Genomic DNA, 25,287 nt, shown 5'->3' on the forward strand with positions numbered 1-25,287 from the left:
AGGGCAGAGCGGTGCCCAGAGCCCGGCAGAACATTTCCAGCCAGAGACATGCCACCATTGTGGCAAACGAACGACTCTGCCGTCACGCATGGGCCACGAACATGAAAAACAAACACGATGAGACAACATTTGATAAAGTCATTTTAATGGAAAATGTAAAACCCCTTTCAACTTCAATGTACAAAGCATGTGTAACACTTGCACTTTTAACAAATTAAAGCAAGCCAATGTTTTAAAAAAATACATCATTGAATGTATATATGTATATATTTACATAGCATATTAAGTTTAATATTTAGCTTTAAAAGTTCACATAAATTTTACCAAAATGAGACAATTCTTAAATAAATTACACCTTTTGAAAACGTTTAATTGTACACTGAATAGCTTCAATAAAATACTGAAGTGTCTGTATTTAATATCTACTTTATATACTTTTTATTTTACAAAGTTTACAATTATTTGGCAGTAATTTTCAGATTATGACATGACTGCTGTGCGGACTCAGCAAGATCCCAAATGCAGGCAATAGCTGGTGTTTGTGTCCTACTCTCACAGTAACTGTCTCAATGTAGTGAAAAATATCTGAATTATTTTAGCAAACTGTACAAGTCACATTTACATTTGATCAACAATATAGCATAGAATTTTGTGGGTTTTTTTCCAAAAATAAATACATCATCTTAAATCTTTGACATTTCACAAACTTCATGTACATTATAATACAGGACAGCAGAACTCTGCTTAATTGTTTGCAAGTCTAGCATGTAATCACAGTGGCTGTGATATGAAGCTCTACCATTGCAGTGTCATTAACAAGTAAATACGATGACTATGTTTTCTTGGCACTGATGGTTTGTGAAGCTTAAATTAGTGTGCATACTGTTTGTGTATTAGAAAAAATAACCCCCATTTGATGTTAACGCAAAAAAGCAGAGAGCGCCTAGTTTTCATCCATATCTTCCATTTCATCTTCATGAATCTTCAAAGCTCTCACCATTTCTTTAACTGCATGATACAAGATATTTTTAACCTGCAAGAACATCAGACACATTTTAGTAAGGCCTGCAACTAAGGAACTCTGCAAAGTAGCTGCATTTAGTGGACAGAAAAAACAGGCAGGCTGCATCAAGCCAGTGCCAAAGGAAACACCTTTTTATTAATTTTAAAAGGTAACATGAAATAAATAAAACCAGCAACTCAAGGGAGAGTCATTTACACCCCTGGCATTCATGCTGCTGCTCATTGTTATTCTGTGTGAACAGCAGCGAGGAAGTAGCTCCACACACTACTCCGCATTTCAATGAGCCTGAGCATGCCCTGCCTTCGCCCCAGCGTCCAGAGCAGAACTCCCTACCTGCAGTTTATCATCGTAATTGATTTCCTCCTTTGACAGCCTCAGCTCCTGCGTTAAGTGAAATGACTGCACAAGGTGCTCAGGAGACACAAAGTCTTCCGTTACTTGAACGCAGCTGTGAAAATTTTGCACCTATCCAAAATAACAAGAAGAGATGACAATGAGATTTTTTGGGTTATTCTTTGGCAGAGATACCTGAGAAAAAGAGTGGGCCTTGAGATCTCTTAAACCACAGGCTTATTGGACTAAACGGCACCTTGATACACTTTACACAGAGAGCAATCAAGCGTACTCAACTTCTCTAAGTTAGCTTCTGGCAAAAGGTACGCTCTGAACAATGCACACCTGCCTGTGCTCCGGCACTTCTTCCCGAGTCGGCTCTGACATTAATTCAGCATACTCTGATGTGTTACTCCCCCCTTTTACCAGCTGCACAGGCACCGCTGCCGTGTACTGCTGCTGCACAGCCATTTCCAAAACACCATGCAGCCACCGACCAGCTCCAGAGCAGCCTTGCCCTGCAGGACCTGGCTCCTCGGGCCACACAGACATGCTGGAAGCCTGCACTCGGCCAGGCGTGACCCGCCACAGTCGCTGAAAAGTAACTGCTGAGGAATATTTAAAAGAAAAAAAAAAAACTGGACAAAGAGACAGGTTCAGAAGCGGAGGGGGGGAACGAAGCTCCTTCTTTTTTCTCTGAACACTACTTACTGGAAAGAGGCAACCACCGAGAGAAACGGACACCATCTCCTGCCACCCAGGTCGTACCTGGAGGACAGGGGAAAGGAAAAACTGCTTCCTGGTTCTGACCTGACTACCAATTCCTGTTTGCCCTCTTCAGAAACATGCAGCATCAGCTTTTCACCCCTAAACCCTTACAAATTGCACTGTTTCTTCAGCATGTCAAAACGCTCACTTCTCCGAATTCCAACAACTGCTCATAAAGTTGTGCAACATCAATTCTGCAAACTTTGCAAAAAGAGCCTGGAGGGATGAGGAGGGAGCACCTTTGCGATCCCAGCAAACAAACAGTCCCACCCTGCTCAGTACTGATGAAGATCTGCATATTTTAAGCTTAAGCCTAGCAAAATCTAGAGTTTTTTAATGCATACTCTAAAATTTCCATTGTCACACCTGAGGACACAGCACTTCAATTATGAATCTTCTTCAAAAGCACTGCCTGAGTCTGATTTTATAAGGCAGATTACCCCTTTACAGGTGAAATCCCAGAGGGTAATCCCTAGCTCAGCACTAATGTCATATGCGGGGTTTCCACAGCCTTATGATCATCAAGGACAAAGCAGTGCCGTGCCCTCCTGCGGATTCATCAAAACAAAAATAACTCCGACGATGAAGAGGGTTTGTTGATGCCACACAACTTGCAAACGGCAGAAAGCCAGGAGAAAGGAAACAGCTGCAGCAGTGTCACTGCGAGGCTCTGGCCAGTGCTCGGGGAGCTTCCTAGAGCTTCGGCTGAAACACCCCTGGACTGTGCAGCCCGGCTGCTGGCTCCAGCCCTCTCTACACTTTCAGGCTTCTCACCTGTTTTAAGTGAATCTATCTGCCCTTCTCACCTATTTTCAAGTCTCTATCTGCCCTTGCCTTCCTTTCCACCCCATGCAAATCCCACACCACTCTCACTTTCTCCTCACTGAGACAAGATTTTACTAATACCCTCTCCCTCCGCTGCAGAGCAGGCAGTATTCGTTGCCCTCAGATCTTTCACTCTGCTGTGCCTTAAACCTCCTTCCCTTCCCGGGCCTGCCTTATCAGTGCGCAAGCCTTTGTGGGGAGGACAGATTTCACCTGGCTGGTCTGGTACTTCACACGGGAATGCCCTGCTGACAGTCCACTGGCAGTTCTAGTTATTTACAACACAAGCTGATACAATGACACACACATCTAAGTATGTTTAGCAACGACTGATTCCCCTGAGGTTTGTGGGGCAAGGACTACAGCACTCCCATAGCTGTGCCAGTTCCAGCTGAACCGAGAACAGCTTCTCCCCCAGCCCACGTGGAACAGTGGTTTTCCAGCAGGGCCCAGGAGACGCGGCCCGGAGCACCAGAAAAGCCTCAGTCCTGGGCTGGGACAGGGAAAGGTGAGTGGGCAGGGAGGAAAGGACCATCCACCCTCACAGCTGCAGCTCCTCACGGCACAGCTGTCTCTCTCCTGTCCTTACACTGATGATCAGACATGTCCTACAACGGCTCAGCTCCGGGGCCAGTGCTCAGCCCAGCAGCTCTGCATACGCAGCTCCCAGACCTATAACCTACATCCTTATCGTAACATCACCAGGATATCGCATTACCTCCAGCATGTTATTTTACAATATATAATCCTGCTGTTAAATCAAGATAATACCACTATAAAAAGTAACATTACAATAACCTGTTCTACTATGAATAAGTTTTGCATGTAGCCTGAATGACAAATTTCAATCACCGACTCAAGCATTTCTAGCTTTTCATTTATTGCTAAAACATTTTGCAAATTTGAAGTCACCAAATTAAAACCAGGGAGGGCATACCTAGAGGACAACTGCAATACAGGATAATGCACAGCAGAGTAGCAGAAAGAGTGAATCATTCAAAAGAACAGTAAAACTGGGGAAGTTTCCAAGGAGAGCTGAGGGCTTGCTGCTACAAGCACCAGACAGAGAACAAGGCCCAGATGCCAGCAAAGCAGGGGACACTTCTGAGCTCCCCTACTTGTACAGCCAAGAAGAAAGGTGATGCAACCCTACAGTGCATCGCTCGCAGTACATTCAGGGAAGCACCTGCAGGAGAGGCCAGTCCAACACTGTATCTGTTTCTGGTTTCCGCCTGAGAGAGCAATTCCCTCCACATCAGGTACTGACAAGGCTATACTCTGACCATCACAGCTCACAGGAGAGGTTTTCCCTCCGCACCCCACCACTGGATCAATTTGACTTTGCTTACTGAAATGATCACAACGGGGATGTAACTGCCATCTGCAAGTACACAGGGAGGAGGGGGAAACCTGGGAAGCAAAAGGAATACTTTATGCCAGCAGAAAATATTAAGAACAAAGTACTTCAAAAGCTAGACATGAATCCATGGAAGCTTGGGGAGAGGGAAATACAGAAGAAATACACACAACCTCCTCCATGTTAGAGCAGTAAAAATCCGGACTAGCACGTCAGAAGCAGCAGTGCGACAACAATCCTAACTGGCTCCAGGATGAAAGTGTCTCAGCTACACTATGCAGTGACCACAGGCAGCTGGGCTCCCTAACTCCATTCCTCAGCCTGCCTTCCTCTGCTCCATGACATTACCGATGAGCAAATAAAAGTAAAAACGTGAGTTTACCACCAAATTTAGTATCAACTCTCATCCAGTTTTAATTCTTAAAGATTCATGATGTGCATGTAAATCTGAAACACTTAACATGTAAACTTGACCTGCTACGTATTCTTGTTCAGACTTACAAGTGTTTACATGTGCTTTGTATACATGAAGTGTTGGTGCTGATCCCTAAGGTCAATATTTATGCCTCTCTATATAGAGAGTACTATACACGTACATGAAAGAACACGATGCTTTCATTTCCTCCTACGTGGCAGATTCACAGGAACTTCTTACTGAAGATGAAAAGGTTCTTGGCTTCACCCACTAAGGTTTAAAAACACCATGTTATTAACTCCTTGGTGCCAGAAGCTAGAACATTACCATTTCAAAAGCAATCTGGAGTCTAAAGCCAAGGAGGTAAAGATAAGAGTGGTCTTATTTTTGGTCCTTAAACCTATGAACTGCAGGGAAGTCTGGAACATTCCCACTACTTCATGTTTTATATTCTGTATGTCTTTATATAATGCCACATGCTATATAAAAGAAATTTCCCAGTATGTTTCTTATTTTCTGTAGGTTCCCTTTTCCCTTTTGTATCTAGAGTATCTCCCTTGTTTTGAGAGATCAGAGTAATGCTACTGGAGGATGCAATACAAATCTTACCAACTCTGGGAGTCCTAACTGCTTTAGCCTAACAGGAGTGAAGGGTAACATCAATGCCAGATGTTCCTTCACCTTTGTGAAGCAATATCAAGCCTTGGAAACATGGTACAGGGAAAAGCAACCTACAGCAATACAAAACTTGGTCACCTGGGTTGTCTGTTTTTTTTTCTTTCTTCTGCCAGAAAACAAATCCACACAGGTCACCCAGGGTTAACACACCACCATGTGAAACCCATCTAAAGTCTCACTGGGATGACAAAGGAGTCTCGTCTGGGTAAGGTGTCTGTTGCTTTCACTGCCCCAGCAACTGACATCGCCAGCAGACAGATTAGGGAAGTCACACCTACCAAGACCACAACCCAGTCATTTTTTTCACAGAGAAAACCCTACTGCCCTGGTCACAGTGACATGGTAAGCCATTGTTCCCACTCTGCCCAGAAGAGGCAGCGGCTGGAAGCTGATCTGCAGATCAGAAACCAAATAGTATCTTCTTCAGAAAAGCCTCGCCTCACTTGAACCCAGGTTGAGATCAACGATAAATCTTTAACGGCAAGATGGTTATAACCCCTACTGCAGGGTCAGGGTTGTGAATGCTCCTCATTCCTTGATAGTCAGCTACCCAATTAGTGCTGCTTGACAGCTGGCAAGACAGCAAGAAACCAGGCTCTATTTCCTGTTGGAACAGGAAAAGGTTCACGGAGAGAAGAAATAAATCAATCTAGAACTGCCCCAAAATCATGTCTAAACAATTGTGCTTTCTTTCTCCTTCTTTTCATCAAGGACAAGCAGTTTGCAGACCATGAGGGGAAAAAAAACAAAGACAAAAACCCAACAAAACCCACTGAACAAAATGAAGTAACAAACCCTATGTGCTAGGTGAGGACTGAAGCTTGCCACACAAACTCATACTGTTTCTCCAGAACTGCCCTATTGGCTTTACATTTTCTTACATAACTAAAAACTGAATCAGCCCAGCTGCTGCCAAGGTGATACCACTCTTTCTGATGGCAAGGAAACTGCTGAAGGGATAATGATGACTCCTGGTGATTGATGGACCTTCTGTGTCAAAAGGAACTTAATATGGGGTAGGAAAACAACCTCTGAAGTCTGTTACAGAAATATCTTCTTACACCCAAACTGTCTCTCAAATTCTCCTACAGCTGAAGACAAAAACGATGACACCTGACATCCAGATATTTTTATGTGCCTGGGTTGCTCTCCCTGACTCTCCAGGGTTAGGTTAAACTTTTGGTTTAGAAGGAAAGAAATACGAACCTGAGTTTGCCATAACTAATAACAGTTTATTTAGAAATTCGCTAATGAAGTGAAAAGTGGAAAAAAGTGGTTAATAGTCTGCTCATTTTTCATTCTAAAGGAAAAAAGTAACAGTATTATTTTAAGCATTCAAGCTGCTGGATGTTAGTACGGGGTAGTCATCTACTATACAGGCAGATGTACGTTATACATTCCTACACACTAATAGCTATCAGGAAGGAAATAAAATCTAACTGGAGTACGGTTATGTAGTAACATATGTAGTTATGTCTTTGAAAAAAAGTTCCTTTATTGTATTTACGTTACATAATCCTGTGTGTCTTTAAACAGATGCACATTACCTGATGAAGTGCTCCTGCTGGTAGAATAACAGCATCACCAAGAAACTGAATAACCGTACAGGTTTTTACTCCGTATTCTTCAAGAAGTCTTTGGCGAAGTCTTTTGTTCACATACCAACTCTGATCACGTATTGGATCATGCTCTGGTAAAACTTCTAAGCCTTGCTCTTTCGCTATCTGTAAGTACAGAAAAGATCCCAAGTCATTTTCAAAAGAAGCTGAGCCTTTTGCTGACAAGTTTTAAGTATACCAAATTTACGAAGCAACATGACTCTGTTCTCAATACCCAAATGAGAATTTTAGTTAGGGATTCAAAAGAACCTCAAAGGAACTGGGAAGTCCCACTGAACTGAAGACATCAGTTCAACCGAAGACATCAGCACAACTCCCACTCCAAAACACAGAGCTTTAAAGAACTTGGCACAATAATCTATTAATAAGCAATGCGCTCTCTGTGCGACTTCTTTCATCAAGAAAATAAAATCTGACCTCAAGAGTTCCTATGCTGCCAGTTCCTCAAGCTTCCAACCTTCAGTTTTGACAGACATGCAACACCACAACCTCAGCTCAGGAAAAAAGCAGCAGATAAAACTAAGGGTCATATGGTCCTGGGCAACCTGCTCTAGGTGACTCTGCTTGAGCACAGGGCTGGACAAAAGGACCTCAAGAGGCTCCCTTCCAAACTCAACCACTCTGTGACAAGAAGTTACCTTCCTACCATCCCATCAAGGAATTCAGAAATAATGATGGACATAAAAACAAATACTTCCGGACACCAGCAGACTTAACTGCAACAACCACTTCTCATCAAGTTAACCACAGGCGAACAAATATTACCCTTAATCAACTGCTAATTAACCCATCATAGCGACTAAAGAAAAAAAGTGACTAAAGATAAAAAGCCCATACCCAATCCACATGTCAGGACTCAGGAGACAATTACCTCATTAAAAATATTGATTTTTATACATATTGATATTACAGATATGTGACTGTGTGATGCAGAGCTTGAAACTGTTCTTTTGTATTACCGCCTTTCTTCTGCGTAACAAGATACTGACATTTTATCTCAGCAGGCAAAGTGGTCCCAAGGTCTAGTCGTCAATTAATCTCCAATTCAATATTTCAAAGATACCACCACACCAAAACTGCAAGGCTGTACACAATTCATTTTGGACACATGGCAAGCTGTGGCAGCATATGACAAACTTTATTAGACAGTGTCTTAAGTGCTTCTGTTTTAAAGATGCTGCTCAAAGAGTTTCACAATATCCCTTAATTGCTCTGAAAGAAGAAACACTGAGTAATACTTATTGTCCACCTATTACCTTGCATTCGTGGTTTTGTTCACAACTCTCTTCCAAACCAAAGAGCCATCATCTACTTTATGAGCATCCACTTTTTGAATGAACAGAAAAGCCTCAGCTGTAAAATTCATAATCTCCTGGAATTAGTTGTATTTTATTTACTAGTGCTCATTTTTCCCCACAGTTCAGCTTGCCAAAGAGCTAATGTTTGAGTCACCAGAGGACAGCTGCCTTGGGACTGAAACACTGCCTTATTGTCCAAGAGACTCTTTACTGCTAAATTTCTCAGGCTCTTCCTGCTCACAGTAGAGACCTTGCCCTCCAAGCCTGTTTATGGACCCCTTTGGTTTAGCCGGTTAAAACTCATCAGATTTTTTTCCCACAGTAGGAGACAGCGAAGACTTCTTTTCCTCAATCACTTCAGTGATATTTTGGTATTTCCGTGTCATCCATCAAGACCACCTTCTAAAACATGGAAATATGCTAAAGACAGGACACGGAAAACTGCTTCCAAGACGGTATCTCTAAATTTAATGCCATTGATAACTATCAACGGCCCAATGGTGGATATTCATCCTGTGTGGTAAGTAACAACCTGAAAAGTTTCAACGTAGCTCTAACTTGCTCATCACGTGCTGCTGAAGGAAGATCTGCACTGTAGCTAACGCTGAAGAAGGCTGCTGCCCTTAGGTACGTTATTCCCCACTGCTTTCATCTTCACCAAGAGCCACGGCATGTTCTTTGAGCTACCTGACCTGACACAGAGCCCTTACGAAGATCAGTGGCTGCAGGGTCGCAAGGTCAGGGGTTTTTGCGCGGGACAATTCACAGAAATTTCAGTATCTGATAACGCAAGTATGGATCACTGACAGAAAAACATTACCCTACAAATTATCCGTTGTATTAGAGAAAGATGAAAATAGATCTCCATGCCCTCCTGAGCCTTCAGAGTTTGCAGGCTACCTTTAACTCTTAAGAGGTGAATACACATCATGTTACATACTTTATTTGTTGATGAAGTAGCAGGTCGATAAATAATGTATGTGCTACAAAGGAAAGAATTTTGCTTCACTTCCTTCCCGAAGCATAGGGGTGGCGTTTGTTGGTTTTTTTGCCAGCTTCTTTTGACTTACCAGTTACTTAGATTACATCAATAAAAGATGTATTATAAATCTAACCTTTTGCAGAAACTCCCTTATCTTGTCAGCATCTTTGCCAGCATAGATGTGCCATAAAGCACCAGGTAATTCACTTGAATCTTTCAACCGCTTCCTTAAAAGGTCATCCAAATCTTCCTCTTCAAACTTCTTCAAAACTCCTAAGATTCAACAAAAATATTTTTTAAAAGAGAGGAAAAACACAGGAAGAGAGGAAAAACTTAAACTAAACACCTTCTCTTCCCATTTCTTCTGTGAGATGGAGCAGATGAAAGTTTGCTGAATACAACAGGAGCCCCCAGGTGATCTTTTTGTTCGATGTTCGTAATTAGTTACTAGAACGTGAATGCCAGAAATACCTTAAAAACAACTTTTAATTTTTAAACTTTTTTATATTTCTTGAATTTGACAGAACACATTCTCCTACCTGAAATAAAGCAGGGCTGCACCAAAAAACTGCAAGGTGATAAAGGTGTTTCCCTGCAGTCAGCAAAAGCAATGTTTTGCATGCTGTTCTGCAGCAGCCAGTCAAGAAGCTAGAGGTCTCCCAATCCGCTAAAGTTTTGCTGCTATTAACTCAGTGCATACACAAGTGAAAACAAAGCAAATAAAAGACAGCAAACCTTACTGCAGCTCTATTACTCACACCAAAAAAATCTACATTTGCTGATTACGGAATAAGAGGACAAAAGAATAAGGAGAAAGAAACAAAACTATTTCTGTGATTTAAAGACTGTTTCACATAACCAATAAACCTCACACAGACTACTAACATTCACCAATTTAAGCTCTCTGGTGCTGAAACACTACGTTACAGTCCAAATTCAACAGAGCAAATGCTGTGCATCCACAAGGAGCAGAATAAACAGAAGGTTTGGCAAATACATCATCCTGACGTAATTGTCAGAACTACCACAGCTTCCAGAGAAAATCCTTCATCCTGCGCTTTCATTTAGCTCTGCCAATGGTACATCAATTACAGGTAACGGCAAAAAAAAGTGGAAAGAGTTTGAAATACCATTTTGTAATTCATAAACTGCAGAGTATTTTATGTAGAATTAATGTGTGTGCAAGTTATTGAAACAAAGAACGTCCCAGGTTTACGCAAGTACTTATGGATATCTTTCATCTACTTCAAAAGAACAGTGTCAATTTTAAAAGCAGCAGATCATTCAGTCCACTTACACCTCTTACAATGAGCTTCCCTTTACCTGATTTGGAAAGTACTCCATTTCCTTTTGCTATGCCAACATAAACAAGGATGTTCACGACATCAGAAACTTCAATATGGAGATTTGTGGTTCCTATATCATGGTCTTTAGTAGCAGCCACACCTATGTTACAAGACAAAATTGAGATTAGCTGTATTACATGTTCACCTTTGGATAGAAACGTGCAACAGCTAACTTAGAAGAAATTCCTAAAAGTAAGCTAAGCATCACAGAAAAGCATTTTATGTAGACAAGCTTTAATGTGAAAACACCAAGATATACGAACTACAAACATGCTTTTGTTTCACTTGCCAAACGAAAAAAAAGTTAACTTTTTAACAGAGACCCTTAGGTCTTTTAGCCCAGGCAACTGTCCCTACGTAGCAGCTGTGTTAGAACAAAACACATTTCAGCAGAATGATCGAAGGCACTTCCTGATCACTATGTTCCTTTTCAACCTTTCAGGTTGTTCAGGGCAGAATATAAGTACAACGAATACACAAGGTTATCAAATCAAACATGTCACTTTCATGCCTTGCTATAAGCCGAGTTCTTAATCAAAAGCAATCCCCAAGCAAAGAGGAAAATTAATTTTAGTTCCAAGAGGTGAAAACATACGTGCTTAAGCCGAAAGGACATTTCAGAACACTAAGCCTTACAGCAGTATTACATGAAAGTGTCAGTAATGATTCAGTTCAGACCCATGCCTTCATCGCTATCCTTAATGTATTTACTTCAAAGGACATCTGGAGACGTTTTTAAACCAAAGCCACCATGCCACAAATTACAACTCGCTTCTTGTCCTATTACAACAATTTGTAAGACAGAATTAAAGATTTTTTTTTGCAAAAGAAGGAGCAGCTGGAAAAGGTCTCAGGGAAACAGCCTCTTCTAAACAATTTTTGAGTGTACCGCATACAATACGAATACAAATTATGAGAAACACACTGAGATTTATTTATTACCAGAATTATGAACACAGTAGTATTTCATGAAGTATTTTGTCATACAGCATTATTAAAGACAGGACCTGTCTGTGTAAAAGAAGCTAACCATTTATATGCTTCAGAAGACTGTGACAGCACAAGAAGAGAGAAAGAAATGCAGAAGCAAATAAACTCTCATGCCTGAGGTGCATGTACTGCTAATGTACAAGTCAGTCAAGTATTTTTCCCACATTCAGTGAATCCCCCAAGCAAGCTCAGCTTTCTATCAAGCATTATAATGTGTGATTGTCTACACTTTTAAGGAAAGAGGTAACGATACACTTCTAGGGCATACTCACCATATGCGCTGCATAGTCTGGGCCCCAAATCTGGACGAACGAAAAATCCTGGCAGATGAGAAGCCAAGTTTAGTTTTCCTTCCGGACTACAATATTCAGGCAAGGGTAAACTTTTTAGTAAGTCTTCGTATCTGGAGGTGAAAAGAAAGAAGAATGCAATTGAATTTGTGTCATTACATGGAGATTGACTTAAGAATATCTAATATTAAACTCAAATACCTTGCTGGCATCATAGCCTTGAAATCCTCACCAGAAGGCCAGTCCTTCAGTTTCAGTAGAGCTGTTTCCCCATTTTTTACTTTCTGACGTTCTGCAAAGTACCATAGAAATTACTAAAAACTAATACACTGTAGGTGTTCTACTATATTCAACTAAGATATGTAACTGAACTCTTAAATCTGTCTATAAAGATTTCATCCATAAAACAGGAGATAATTTCGAGATTCAACAATGATACAAATTCAACTAGTTGAGGAACAATGACATTTGTTTGGTTTCTGAGTCAGAACTAAGTAGTATATTAGCGCATCTTTAGTTCTGCAAAGGTAGAAATTACAAGTTTCCACCACATTCTCTGGAAATAGATTACCTAAGCTTTCTTTTTAAATTAAAGTTTCTTCAAACCCTCAAGAGCCATAAACAGTATTTTTAACTGCAGTTTCTAACACTGACCATTTTCAGAATCAATAGAGTAATACATTTAAAGTAACGTACTTGAAACATCTTCAAAACCATCCCAGAACTCCTTGACATTGGTGTTTGAAATAACACTGTCTTTGCAATTCAAGATATCAGCTTGCTGGTTTCCAAAATCTAGACTAATTGACTCAGCTTTCCACAGGCTAAAGTTCATTTTCTTATGCATACCAGACACTAAAACAGGCTGTAAAAATGAAACAAAAATTAAAAAAAAATCAATACGTATCTTTTTGCAAGTAAACACCTCCCTCAATTAAACTCGAGTACAAATGCATCTGAAATACACACTGAAGTCCTTGGCCCCACTGAGCTGTTAACACTTCCTCCAACACCAACCATACCCAAGATGTCACAGACACATTTTTTTGGGATTTGACTATCCCTAACAATAATTCCTTATTTATTATTAGCAGTTAACTGAAGTTTAAACTACAAGGGTTCATATGTGGGCTATACTTGACAAGCTTTTGCTCACTGATAACAGTACATTTTCAAACGTGGAGTCAGGTAAATTCGTCCTGTAACACAACTCCCCCAGAGTTCACACTGAAGTCACTTTATAGACCGAACGGCTCAATACCTACCCTTCCTTGTTTCCAGCACTCTTTGAAGAGCTTCCAGTTGTTGCTGTTTTTATGGTCTCTGAGCCACAAAACATGCTTATCACAGATCCACGAATACTGAATATCACTGTACCGTTTACTGCAGTCATCCTGAATACATTTTCTATCATCCTTTGGCTCATCTTTTACTTCAGATTTTATATTTATCTTTGGTGCTCTATTTGGTGGAATCTTGTTTTCTACTACTGAAGCAATTATATCATCAAGAATGTTTGGCATAGTCCTTCCACTCTTGCCACTCTATTAGAGAACAAACAAATGTATGCTTAAACAATGTAAAAGCAAATAAAGGTAATGCAGTAGAATGACATTTCATTACCAATTAGAAGCTTGCAGTTATCTACTTCCTTTATAGAACACTGCATGCATTCTTACATGGAAGAAGTTAGAATTATACAGTTATTACAAAACTCAATATATTGGAATCTTCCTTTACTTTGTCAGGTTAAGGCTTTATCTAACTTCATGGATTTTTTCTTCATAGTACGTATCAATTATCATTATAAATATATATAAACAAAATGTGAAAGCAAGGGGGTGTGTGCATATAAAGTTTTAATTATAAATGAGTATTTAAAGCAATAAAACTACCAGACTGCTTTAACTACAATGTACCAAAACAAACGATAGCAGATTTTCAAATCCTGATATAAAACCAGTGCACCTTGTAAACACTTACTGCTGTTCCTGTAGAATAAACTGGAGCAAAAGCAATACCAGCATCCGTAGAACCTAGACGCAGTTTGCCCGCTGTGGTAGTTAACAAATCACGTAAGGTTGAGCCCTGCTCGTTGTTCTGGGATACAGGAGGGGAGCTTTTACAGTTTTGGGACTCCAAATTATCCTGGTCTTTCTCTTCCTTTGAATGTTTTCCAGAAGGACATTCTTTGTTCTCTAAAAAAAAAAATTATTGGAAGTTTACACTGTTGTATCACGATGCAGACATACGAACAGCACCAGTATCCTGCATTTCATAGTGGTGGTAATATACTGTAGCACTAGCACCTGAAAACACACCAGAGGATGAACTAGATCCTTCAAAACGCGCACTGTGACCATGAAAAGGCCTTCCTCAGCATCTCTGACATGCAGCTGAGTGAGTACCTGTCACAAATGAGTGATGCAGTAGCTGGAAATACTGCCACATTACACACACATTCCACTAGTGGCTCCTCAGTTAACAGATTCTGATGCCACCAGGGGAAGGCATTGCAGTTTCAAGACTAGAATTAAGGGGGAAAAGAATCTTTTCTTTCTGTTGAACAGAAAGCTGTGTGCATTTTTCCCAATTAATTCAATTACGTATGACTGATGTCCCCAAAGTCATGGACATAATATGACAATTTCAAACATATACCTTTCTTTTCTTCTCTGGCTTTCTGCTCTGCAAGATCAGCTAACCAATGCAGCGGTGACTGGGATTCGGGCGGTGTTAACTTGCTGTCGGTGCTCACATCACTCCTTGGACTTGTATTACCATTTGTCTCGGACTTTTGAGGAGTATTCTGCTGCTGAGACTCAGGCATGCACAGAGAAATTTTGTTACTGTGGTTAAGGACATTCTGCAAAACCTGTGAAGAACAAGTTTATTTTTAAGTACATAACTCTGCTTTAATGTATTTCAAGGACAAGGCTAGCATTTACCCATCGTATAGGCAAATTAAAATGCAACTGGTACTATTAAAATGTAAAAGTCTCCAAGAATCAGAACACCTGAACGAATGGCGATGTATACACACATACACACATTTTAGACTCACCTGAGACACACCATTCATCGCAGGGAGCTTTCCAGCTTGCGTGCTCTGCTTGCTGGTACACTGACAATGGGATTTAATTTCAAATTTTTCTCTAATATTGTGCATAGCATCTAAGAGATCTGTCAAAACTGGAAGACAATTAAGAAGAAAGCCATCAGCAGCTCTCAAATCATTTTGTGACCCTCTTCACAACACACACTCTGATGCTAAAATGCTATCTCCAAACCTTTTTAAAATTTAAACTACTAAAAATGCTAATTTAACACTCAAAAACACTATAAAAAGACTGTCCACTTTACCTTAAAGCTTGTGCAGAAAGAGACAAGGTCTCTAATTAAATAACTGCACACTACTCTTCTGAATAACCTAACACCTCACTCTGCAATTCCCATTGTACGGCACACACCAAGCAAGCCAGTCATTCATTATTTACTCCTCATTGTTCAATGGGTGCATCACTGCTTCGTTTAATAAAACTGTCAGACTACAGACTGAAGTGAGCTGCACCTTGACAAAAAAATTAGTATGTGATCATGTAATTTAAGGCTGTTTGGTAATGAGTACGCACAGAAGAACAAAAGCTTATGTAGGAAGTCTTCACTGTGCTGCTTCCAGATGAGGGGTTCACTTCACAATTTAAAATCAAAACCAGTTTCAGTCTGGAACCTGTTCTGGGGAACGTCACAATTTGAATTTATCACGGAATCTAACCAACCTTCATTTCTACCTGAACCAACATGCAACAACCTGTACAATAATGACAGGTCTGTATCTCCAGCTTAAATTAACTTGGGAATTTACTTAACAAGTTTAAGGGCACACGTAAGTTTTCTATTCTCTGCTCTGCATCAATGCTGCCAGGGATCACAAGAAAGTTGCACTAACAAAACCCACCACACCTAACCACACTTCTTCACAAAACTTACTTGGTTGTAAGAAAAATTCTGAATTTAGCTGGGTTTAGGGTTACTACTTAGTTTTTCATTTATTACAAGCTCCTTCACTGAGTTTTGCTCTAAGATGCTCAATTGGATGTCTAACTAAAACTACAAATGAATCTTTTATTTTTTGGGTGGAACAGAAAACAGCAAAAACCAAATCCTCAAAAATCCGTTGCCACGTAATGCTCCTTGGCAATACTATTCTAAGATTTTATTTTAACAGCTAAGGCAATTCTGGCTGGTTTATTCTGCTCTGGAAAGGTAAAAAACCAGTCACAACAAACACCCTGAATTTCTTCACTGCCTATCCCCAAAATCCCTTCAGACATCTGTCAGCATACTGCTCTTTCCTCTTCATCACCTGTGCCCCTTGCTGTTAACGGCCCAGAATCACTTGCATACCTGCCATGATTTGACACAATTCACAGGTTTTTAAATGGAAAACGAGAAGTTTCAAGATACAACTTTGGTGTCTCTTCACAAAAAGACCTGGAAAAAACACATCCTGCTTGTTTGCAGGTGGTCTTACCAGAGCCTGGAATAATCTGTGTTGGCATCAGGTGTTTGTGATCATGAGGCTGCCCCTTCACACACTTCATCCAGGCATATAACTCCTTATCTGCAAAATAACATTGCCAATTGTTTTACTTCACTTACAGTGGTACACAGACAGGGCTAACTAACGTTTTTCAGGTTTTAGTTAGAAACGGTTTTCTACACTTATTTTAAGTCTTCTGCCCTGGTATCCTGCGTGACAAAGATTTGCATACAACACCTACTTTTCACAGTACGAAAAAGAATAAAGAGTTTTAACAATACTGAAATCTGAAATAGCCACATCTGTAACACAGACTCTTGCCAATAATCTTGAAGTTTCAAAGTATATTGCCTTTATTATATATTTAGTGAGTTGCCAATTTAGCACAGGCCAAAAGCCTTTACAGCTGCTATTGAGGCAGTGAGACTCCCTTGATGAATTCTAACATGGAAAACAGACACAATTAAGTTGTGACTGTACAGTTGATTTGACACAATCCACGCTCCAACTGAAAGTGGCTGTCTTCGACCAGAGAGGGCCAAACAAGTCAAAAAGGTAACTTTTAAGCAGATCAATTCTTTGGTTTGGCCTACCATGCAGCTGTACTGATGTTACTGGTGGCACAAAGGAGAGGGAAGTTGCATCACTGATTTATGTCAGATTAAATTCCTGAGGGAACTGGGACTATTTAGTCTTAAGAAAAGGAGGCTGAACAGAGACCTTATTGCTCTCTACAACTACCTGAGAGGACACTGTAGAGAGGTAGGTGCTGGTCTCTTCTCACAGGTAATTTATGATAGAACAAGAGGGAATGGACTCAAGCTGTGCCAGGGTAGGTTTAGGTAAGACATTAGGAAAGATTTTTTCACTGAAAGGGTTGTCAGGCATTGGAATAGGCTGCCCAGGGAAGTGGTTGAGTCACCATCCCTTAATGTGTTTAAAGGTCACTTAGATGTGGTGCTAGGAGATATGGTTTAGGGGCGTACTTGGTAGAGTAGGGTCGATGGTTGGACTTGATGATCTCAAAGGTCTTTTCCAAGCTGAATGATTCTATGATTCAAGCAACCATGAAACCACAAGTCTACAGGTACTGGTTAAAAATCGTTTGTGTCAGCAGAGATGGCCTAACTGGTAGGAGAGAGGGGCTTTCTATAAAGTTTCAGGAAGGCTGTTCCTGCCAGAAAAATATGAAGTGTAAAGGCATAACAAGGGAAGAATGAGAGAAAAAAATACCTGGCCAAGCAACCAGTCTCTGATCTGCTATGTGACTATGGGGCAGAAACAGGAATGCAATTTCTCTCTCAATCCCCAGTCTTGTATCCTATCCATTAAACTGCTAGTTTTAAGAGACTCATCAAAACTGTTTACTAGTTTGCTGGGCTCTAGCAATGTAAACTAAGGAGTATGCTACAGGAAGCATTTAACACATTCAAAGCATTATTTTCTTATACTGTAATACAAGGGATACACAATGTACCAAATGTTCCTTTCACAGAAACACTAGACTTGTTAGCTGTTTTGTAGTTTTTGTAACTCCTAAAACATTGAAATACGTAACCAGTCAGAACAATAATCAAATCAAAAAATAAAATAGCATATATCTATTCAACATGTTTTATCACTGAAATGCCATAACATGGCATTCCACTTGATGGTGCCATGAACTGTCTGAAGGTAACAACGGATGCACATTCATTCATTCACTCATGTAGTAAAGTAATGAGAGAAGTCATTGATAAATATCTGAATATGGAATATTTAAACCTCCACCACTCCTGCTGAAGCAGGGGGAAAACAGTGTATTCTCCGCTACATTTTGCAACTGTAAAAACAAGTATTGGTTCCAGGAAAAATGTTGTAATATAAAGTGCTATTATATAGAGATGAGTGGGTAGTTCTGAACTTTGTAAAAGAGTGCCAAAGGAGAAAAATAGTTCACATGAATCCTACAGCACCATTAGAAACAAAGCCACAGAGAGGGAAGGCATCGTACTTCTCCTTTGCATGTCATGTTGTGATGAGCAGTAAGGAGCAAATCTTCCCTGTTACAAGTCTGAAAAGAAGTCTGCTTCTGTATATTGCTTTTTTAAGCTTTGAAGACATTTTACTAAAATTTTCCTGGCTGGTTAACACACACACACACACACTATAAAAAGCCTCTGACTGCATGTTCCCACCAGGTTAAAAAATGTTCGGCATATATCCCAAGCCACGTCAGATGGATGCACACACATGCAGACGCACAGACTTAAGCCAGTGAAGAGCTGCTGAAGCAGCCTCAGCATTAATGACTGCTGTTGGTGTTGGAAAACACCAACATTAGTCCCCTGGAACCTTCAGGCTTTGATGGAAGTCTCTGGGAACATCCTATAACCATAGTGTAGGAGGCCTCCCCCTGCAAGCCAAGGACAAAGTGGATGAGCCTCTCAATTTATAAAAGATTTGCCATCTAACAGTTAAACTTTGTTATACTAACATTTCACATCTGTGACATTATGCTGGTATGACAAACATAGAAATGCTTTTCAAAACAGCATTATACTTGAATCAGTTCCTGGCGCAGTGTCTGACCGCAGGACTGTGCCAGGGCACAATGCCTGCCACCCAGGGGAAGGCAGTCCTTTCCAACAAGCAGCCTGAGCACCAATGTCATAGCCGAGGGCTGAATGACCAGATCAATCTTCCTCCTTTCAACTGCAACCAGGCTAGGTCACTCAGAAATCACAGGTTTGCAAGTCAGTCCTGTTATACTTCAGTACAGACTGACCTAGACATTTCCATTAAAGTACAGGAATTAGATTAAACCGAGTACATGTGTAGGCTGCTGGACTGTGAAACTTCCATTAACAATAATTTTAAATACTACGTGAAGTATTTTTCTCCATCTCTTTCCCTTTTATAATAAAAAAGTCGGTTGTTAAGTAAGTATGACAAACCATGTACTTATGAAGGGAGGACTCCAGAGAGCACTCAAATCAAGGCAAGTCTTAACAGCAATGGTTACCATAAAGCAGGGAGGTCTAATGGAGTGCCAGTCCCACAGCTGAAGAACAAGATTTAACCTTGAGGGGCGAGGCACAAGCAATCCAAGACAATCCACACAAAAGGACTGAAAAGCAGACAAAGACCTAAAATAGCCCCCACAGCAGTTGTTTTCTGAATGACTGATTCTACATCTATCGACAAAAAAGGAGGCGAGAAAGATCTAAGAAAAACCACAACACACAAGCAGTAATTTAACACTTTAGAGAAAGACAGTTACACTAGTGGATCAGCAGCTCTACAACAAATCAGAATAAACAGCCTATACAATACTCTAGTTCATAAAGAACTGACCTCTAGAACTTTTTCTTTCCTTTGCCTTGTAACAATCTAGGCAGACCACAAATCCACATTTTTGGCAGACCCAATGAATGTTAAATAATGTGGCTTCACATGCATCACACATCTCGCGGACTCCTCTCACTGCTCTCTTCCATGCAATTTTGGCTGAAATACAAAATAAGCAGAATAAAAGGTCTGAAATTTAAATGCAAAGCACCAACTGAATAGTCTTTATAGATGAAGCATTCGTAATTTTGCCCTTGGATGCAACTGGGTGTTGGGGGGAGGAAAGTGATCCTGTATAAACAGACCCCCAACATCTACCCCCTCAGTTGCATTACACAGCATCCCCATTAGTACTACTATCAATACACTATGAAGAAATTAAAGCATCCAAAAACCAGAGTAAGTAATACAGAAAGAATATTCCTGCTGAACATGAGTGTGTTACAAGCATGAAGAACAAGTCCTTTAACATGTACCTTTTAACCCCATGCAATGAAGAGAGCTGGGTTTTTCACCTGCCTGCCTATGGGACACGTTTCATCTCAAGGGCAGCCAAACCGGTGAGCTGGGCACTTAAAGTCAGTAGGAGAGGAGGGAGGTGCCTGTCCTGGAGACCTGGCTGGTACTTCTGTTTTCTGCCCCACCTCCTCCTCATACCGCCTGGAATTAGTGGAGCCACCAGCCTGTTTCCAGCCTGTGCCCATCTGCTGTGAGCCAGAAGGACCGACTAACTGTGGCTTTGGTGGGGAGGAGGCAACGGTATTAGCACATGCTCTGCGGGGCCCACGCTATCACATGATTCTCCTTTGTTTTGGGAAGGAGACAGAAACACAACGTCTGTTGACAGAAGTCAGTAGCTGGCTCACTGCAGGCCTTGGCTTGGAGCTGGCCGCTTTGGCTGGAGAGCTGAAGGCCAAGCTGGGAATCAAGGCTGCTTCAATCCCAACAGCACCCTGGCCCCAACATTGTTCAGCACAGCCACCAGCACAGGGAGAGAGAACACGCTGGCCCACTGACGAAGGTCCCTGCCACTTCCTGACATACCTTTTTACAAAATAGCTTGGGAAACTCCAGCGCAACAGTCCGGTGAAGGGAGCTACTTGAAAGGAAGCACTGGGTCATGATGAACGCAAACACTCCAGTAAAACTGCAGAATACTTGAGAGGATTTGAGATTTCCTTACCGTCTTTCTTCACCCAGGACATGGCTGTTTTCTCAGATGTTACTAACTGACAAAATTTATCACCTATGATATCTAGAATGTATTTAGAAGTTTCTAGGTCCAGTTCATCATCTTCATAGTTTTCATGTGTCCATAAACTCAGTGCTTCATCATCATATTGATCAGGAGAGGAGAAACCATCTATCCTAACCACGCCGTTCTTACTAAAAGATAACCTAAAAATGAAAACAGATAGTTCAACTGCATATATTATCTTCTGTGACTTAGTTTACTTGCTAATTTACCTTACTGCTTGTGTCTTACAAGCAAGTTTTCTCTACCTGCTTTAGTATCCTGCCTATTTTTTAATTTAAAAATAAATCCTACTGCCAAAATTGGTTTTAAAACTAACAGTGAGAACGTATGAAAACTAAAACTAACTATTTAGGCACTTTTTGTATTCAGTTTACTCATCATTTATACCACTTTAAAATTACAGACAGGAAAATTCTCTTTCCTCCCCTCCTCGTCCCTCAAGTTTGTGTCCTCTTTTCCTCACCTTTAATTTCTGGAGTATCTGTGACAGCCATCACTCAGTCTGACTCATTTTATAGATCGTTCCACCTTACTGCTCTCGTACTCAGAAAACAGGAGTTGGAACACCATATTTAAGTCTTTCTAGGCAGAACAGATCACTAATAAAAGAAAACGTTTTTGTATCCACTGACTTCTGGCCTTTAAAATAACTAAAGGCTTTCCTGTTATCCTACCCAATACCATTCCACTAACCCTGGCTACATTTAGCCTATTTTTAAGCAGTAACAATTAATTATTCCATCTTGCAAAATACAGGATAATTCATTATACATATGCAATTATCATAATACTTAAGGAATTCTACAGCAACACTAGTAAAACAGTCCTGAATTCAGAACTAAGTACTAAAAATTGTATTTTAGATATATGTTTAATGAACAAGATGATGAATTTTGTTACAATGACTTCCAACAGTAGTGCAAACTTCGTTAAACAATTCAAGCCTTAATATCTAAACACAACAAAAATAATTAAACTGATGTAAAACTTACCACAATACATTCAAAACATTCTAATTTTAAAATTCCATAACAATGTTTTAAAATGTTGGCAAAATTTTATCCCTGATGTTCTCTCCTTTATACAGGGGAAAAAACCCCAAATTCCCACATGAGGAAGCAAACGTTCTTACACAGAAGGAATTCTGAGTCCAGCCTTGAAATTATTCCTGTAGGACTACCAAGCTTTGTAACTAAAGTTTCATTATAAAAAAATTAAAACCCAATCTAGGGTACAATCTCCTGTCCAAAACAAGTTACTGAAAACACAGCCCACACGCAAATTAAAGCTCTTTTGTTCTGTCTCGATCGTTCTGCTGCCTGCACCATGTATGCTATGCTGCATCCTGGGAAATTTTCTTCCTGACTTGTGAGTTTTCCTTGATTGGCCATTAATTGTGAAAAAGGAGGTCACAACTCCTCTGTCCTCAAAAAACTCCCAGAAAAACCTGAGCAGCATTCCCACCCTATAATGGCATAAGTGCAACTCTGTGGCTGTACAACTTGTCCAGGATAACTGAAGCTTGCCTTTTGAAAATCCCACTTCAAATGTCAGACACCTGTGTAATGGTGATGTGCTGTATTTTCTGCTTGCCTAAGGTACACTGGGCAGCTGTTCTGATGCCTTTGCTATAAAGCTTTAGACAGCAATGAAGTCAATCCACAAAAGTAGTAAGAAATACAAATGTAAATACTGTTAAATTAAAGCACTGTCTTTTATTAGGCAGACTGACTGAGCCAGAAAAATCAGACAAGCTTTCAAGTATGCAAGTCCTTTGTCAGTATTATTTTTAAAAGTTAAAATAGCATGTTATCAGGAAAACAGCTGTACTTACCGCCGGAAATAGTAAAATCTACAAAATACTGGAGAGTGAGTTGGTTCTTCTCCTTTCTTACTTCTTATTAACCTACACTCTCTGCATTTTTGCAAATTTGGTCCTATTTCAGAGCAAGAATCATCCTGCAAAAAGGACTCTCCCGTTTGCTTCAGCTTCTTTACTTTGCGCCAGTCTTTTAACACTGAGCGAGGTATACCAGCTGCAAAAGTAAGGAGAGTTTCAGATGAGGTACTGGCAGCCCTTATTCGCAGAACCCAGTTAGATCAGTCAGTGTTCAACATTTCTGAAAGTACATTTGTTACCTGTGCAACATATCTCATTATTACTTCCACTTGCCCACCTGTCAGCACCAAAGTTTAAAAAGCATAGCTACCAATTACACTTACACAGGCAGGAGCACAGTTAACTACCCACTGAGCTACCAGGAATACCTAGGACACTATTTTCTCTTGTATTAGGCACATCATTCACCAAATATGTCACTAAGATGATCTTCGGAATCTTATTCTTAAAACCCAAAGAAATACAATGCTCCAAGAAAAGAAAGGCTTTAATTCTGTTTCAAGTGAAGATGTATGCAAAAAAGGCAATGATTTAATGAATGAAAGCAGAGCTTAAAAAAAAAAATACCCTACTTGTTCAAAATTTATTTTTGCTGAGGGTTACAGACATGATTACAGAAGAACAGCTCCGTTCACATGTAACTCATCTGAACTTAATGTAAAATACCCAGCATAAGGAAGAACAGGATCCATTTACTCTCTGTCAAGTTTGTTGGCTCTGCAAGGCTAAGCAGTACAATTCTATTTTTGATATGAATGTCAGCAGATCGAGTAACATGAGGAGCAAATCTACTGAGTAGTAGGTGCAATTTTCACATACACATTTTGAAACTTAACCCGGTTGTTATTTAACCAGACTTTAATTTTAATGACTTTCAAAAGTGCACCAGTTTTATCTGCAGACAGATAGAAGTATCTGTCATTTCATCTATCACTACTCTTGAAAGTTCATGTCCTGTAAACAGGGATCTGATACAGGATGATAGAGGTCAGGGTGCTAACTCTGGACTTGGTACCTGGGTTCAGACCTGTACTTTGCCAGAGATGAGTTGTGAGAACTTTGCAAGTGACTAAGGCCAACTTTGCCTCAGTTCATGGCTTACAAAATGCACTCCCAACTCATCCAAGGAGCAGGACGGTAACTGGATTAACACTTGAGAGTAGAAAAGGCCAAGGTACAGGTTTGCCAGTCCAAACCAATGTTTTCTGCCTTGGAACCAGAAACCCTTGTGTCATCTGGGAGCTGCTAGGCTTCAAGCTCTGTGGGGAGGAACTTGGAAGACCCCCAACGCTTGCAGGACTGTAAAATGTCCTGCTTTGCAGGAGGGAGCATTGCAGCCTGAAGCTCGGAACGCTCTCGCTAGCATACACACTCCTGGGGCTTTCCAAAACGGCATCTGGACCATGCAGTTTTCAACCCTGGCAGTATCCAGATACCACCCACGTTGCTGAACTGCCACCAAGCTCCAGATCCTGAAGTACAGTTACCTTCAGACACCTACAAGAAGCCCAGGCAACTGTCCCATGGGGACCTGTTCTTTCCTGAAAGCTTCTCAAGGTTGATCATGTTTTTATATAAATCTTTGTGGAAAGTCCTTTTCATGAGAAAGTCTCTGAGCAGCTCTCGCTCAGAAATTATAATAAAGCTCCCCCAAGATAAACTGACAGGAGTACCAGAAACACTCATCTATTTAATGGGCCAAGTAGGAGAAACAGGCAGAAAGACCCCAGGTCTATTAAGATTTCAAGAGAAGATGGCAAGCACAAGAAGCTGCTACCACAGGACAGGCCCAACCTGTTAAAAGTACGGGACACAGCCCGTGCGACTCGCAACAGAACGTAATACCAGCTCCTACCCATTTCCAAACCTAAGTTCCATAATGTATTATATATCACTTTTATACTTAGGTACTCCTAGCCAAAACAAGAAGTTACTGCCTTCCCTTAACTTAGGTAAGAAATCCTTCTGCAACAAACACACATAAAATCTTTTGCAATAATACAAACGTCATAAAAACCTAACATGTTACATGTATGTATTTACAGTTTACTTTAAGAAGTGAAACCAAGGAAGACCTTATAGGCATGTTCTCCTTCATCTTCCCTGTAGTCAGGAAAAAAAACAAAGAACAAACTACTACTATCACTGGACCCAAGCCAGAATATCTCAGACAGACTGCAACACTTCCAGCACCCAGTACAACTTTGGGATCAAATACTCTCAGATACCAGAAGAGTAACTTTATACACTAGGCAGTAAAAAGCCAGATAATGTAATTACAGAGAGCAGTACCTATTTTCTTACTACTTGTACTTAAAAATTCTTGCAAAA

At 40.4% G+C, this 25,287-nt stretch overlaps 1 protein-coding gene across 4 annotated transcripts in view; it reads right to left on the reverse strand.

The window, feature by feature from the left end:
* Nucleotides 1-275: 275 nt before the first annotated feature.
* JMJD1C (jumonji domain containing 1C) overlaps nt 276-25,287 on the reverse strand; it is a 166,230-nt gene continuing 141,218 nt past the window's right edge. For all 4 annotated transcript variants that reach the window (XM_086466318.1, XM_086466317.1, XM_086466316.1 and 1 more), the window contains 16 exons: nt 22,891-23,092; nt 20,982-21,196; nt 19,805-19,957; nt 16,460-16,549; nt 14,990-15,117; nt 14,587-14,800; nt 13,909-14,123; nt 13,191-13,469; nt 12,622-12,790; nt 12,127-12,217; nt 11,908-12,038; nt 10,623-10,745; nt 9,433-9,572; nt 6,948-7,124; nt 1,358-1,489; nt 276-1,033 (listed from right to left, as the gene is read on the reverse strand). In XM_086466318.1, coding sequence (XP_086322444.1) covers nt 944-1,033; nt 1,358-1,489; nt 6,948-7,124; nt 9,433-9,572; nt 10,623-10,745; nt 11,908-12,038; nt 12,127-12,217; nt 12,622-12,790; nt 13,191-13,469; nt 13,909-14,123; nt 14,587-14,800; nt 14,990-15,117; nt 16,460-16,549; nt 19,805-19,957; nt 20,982-21,196; nt 22,891-23,092 — 2,549 coding nt within the window. In that variant the 3' untranslated portion in view covers nt 276-943. The remainder of the gene's footprint in view (nt 1,034-1,357; nt 1,490-6,947; nt 7,125-9,432; nt 9,573-10,622; nt 10,746-11,907; nt 12,039-12,126; nt 12,218-12,621; nt 12,791-13,190; nt 13,470-13,908; nt 14,124-14,586; nt 14,801-14,989; nt 15,118-16,459; nt 16,550-19,804; nt 19,958-20,981; nt 21,197-22,890; nt 23,093-25,287) is intronic.

The sequence above is a fragment of the Leptosomus discolor genome, chromosome 6, assembly GCF_034619465.1.
Source record: "Leptosomus discolor isolate bLepDis1 chromosome 6, bLepDis1.hap2, whole genome shotgun sequence".
Lineage (NCBI taxonomy): Eukaryota > Metazoa > Chordata > Aves > Leptosomiformes > Leptosomidae > Leptosomus > Leptosomus discolor.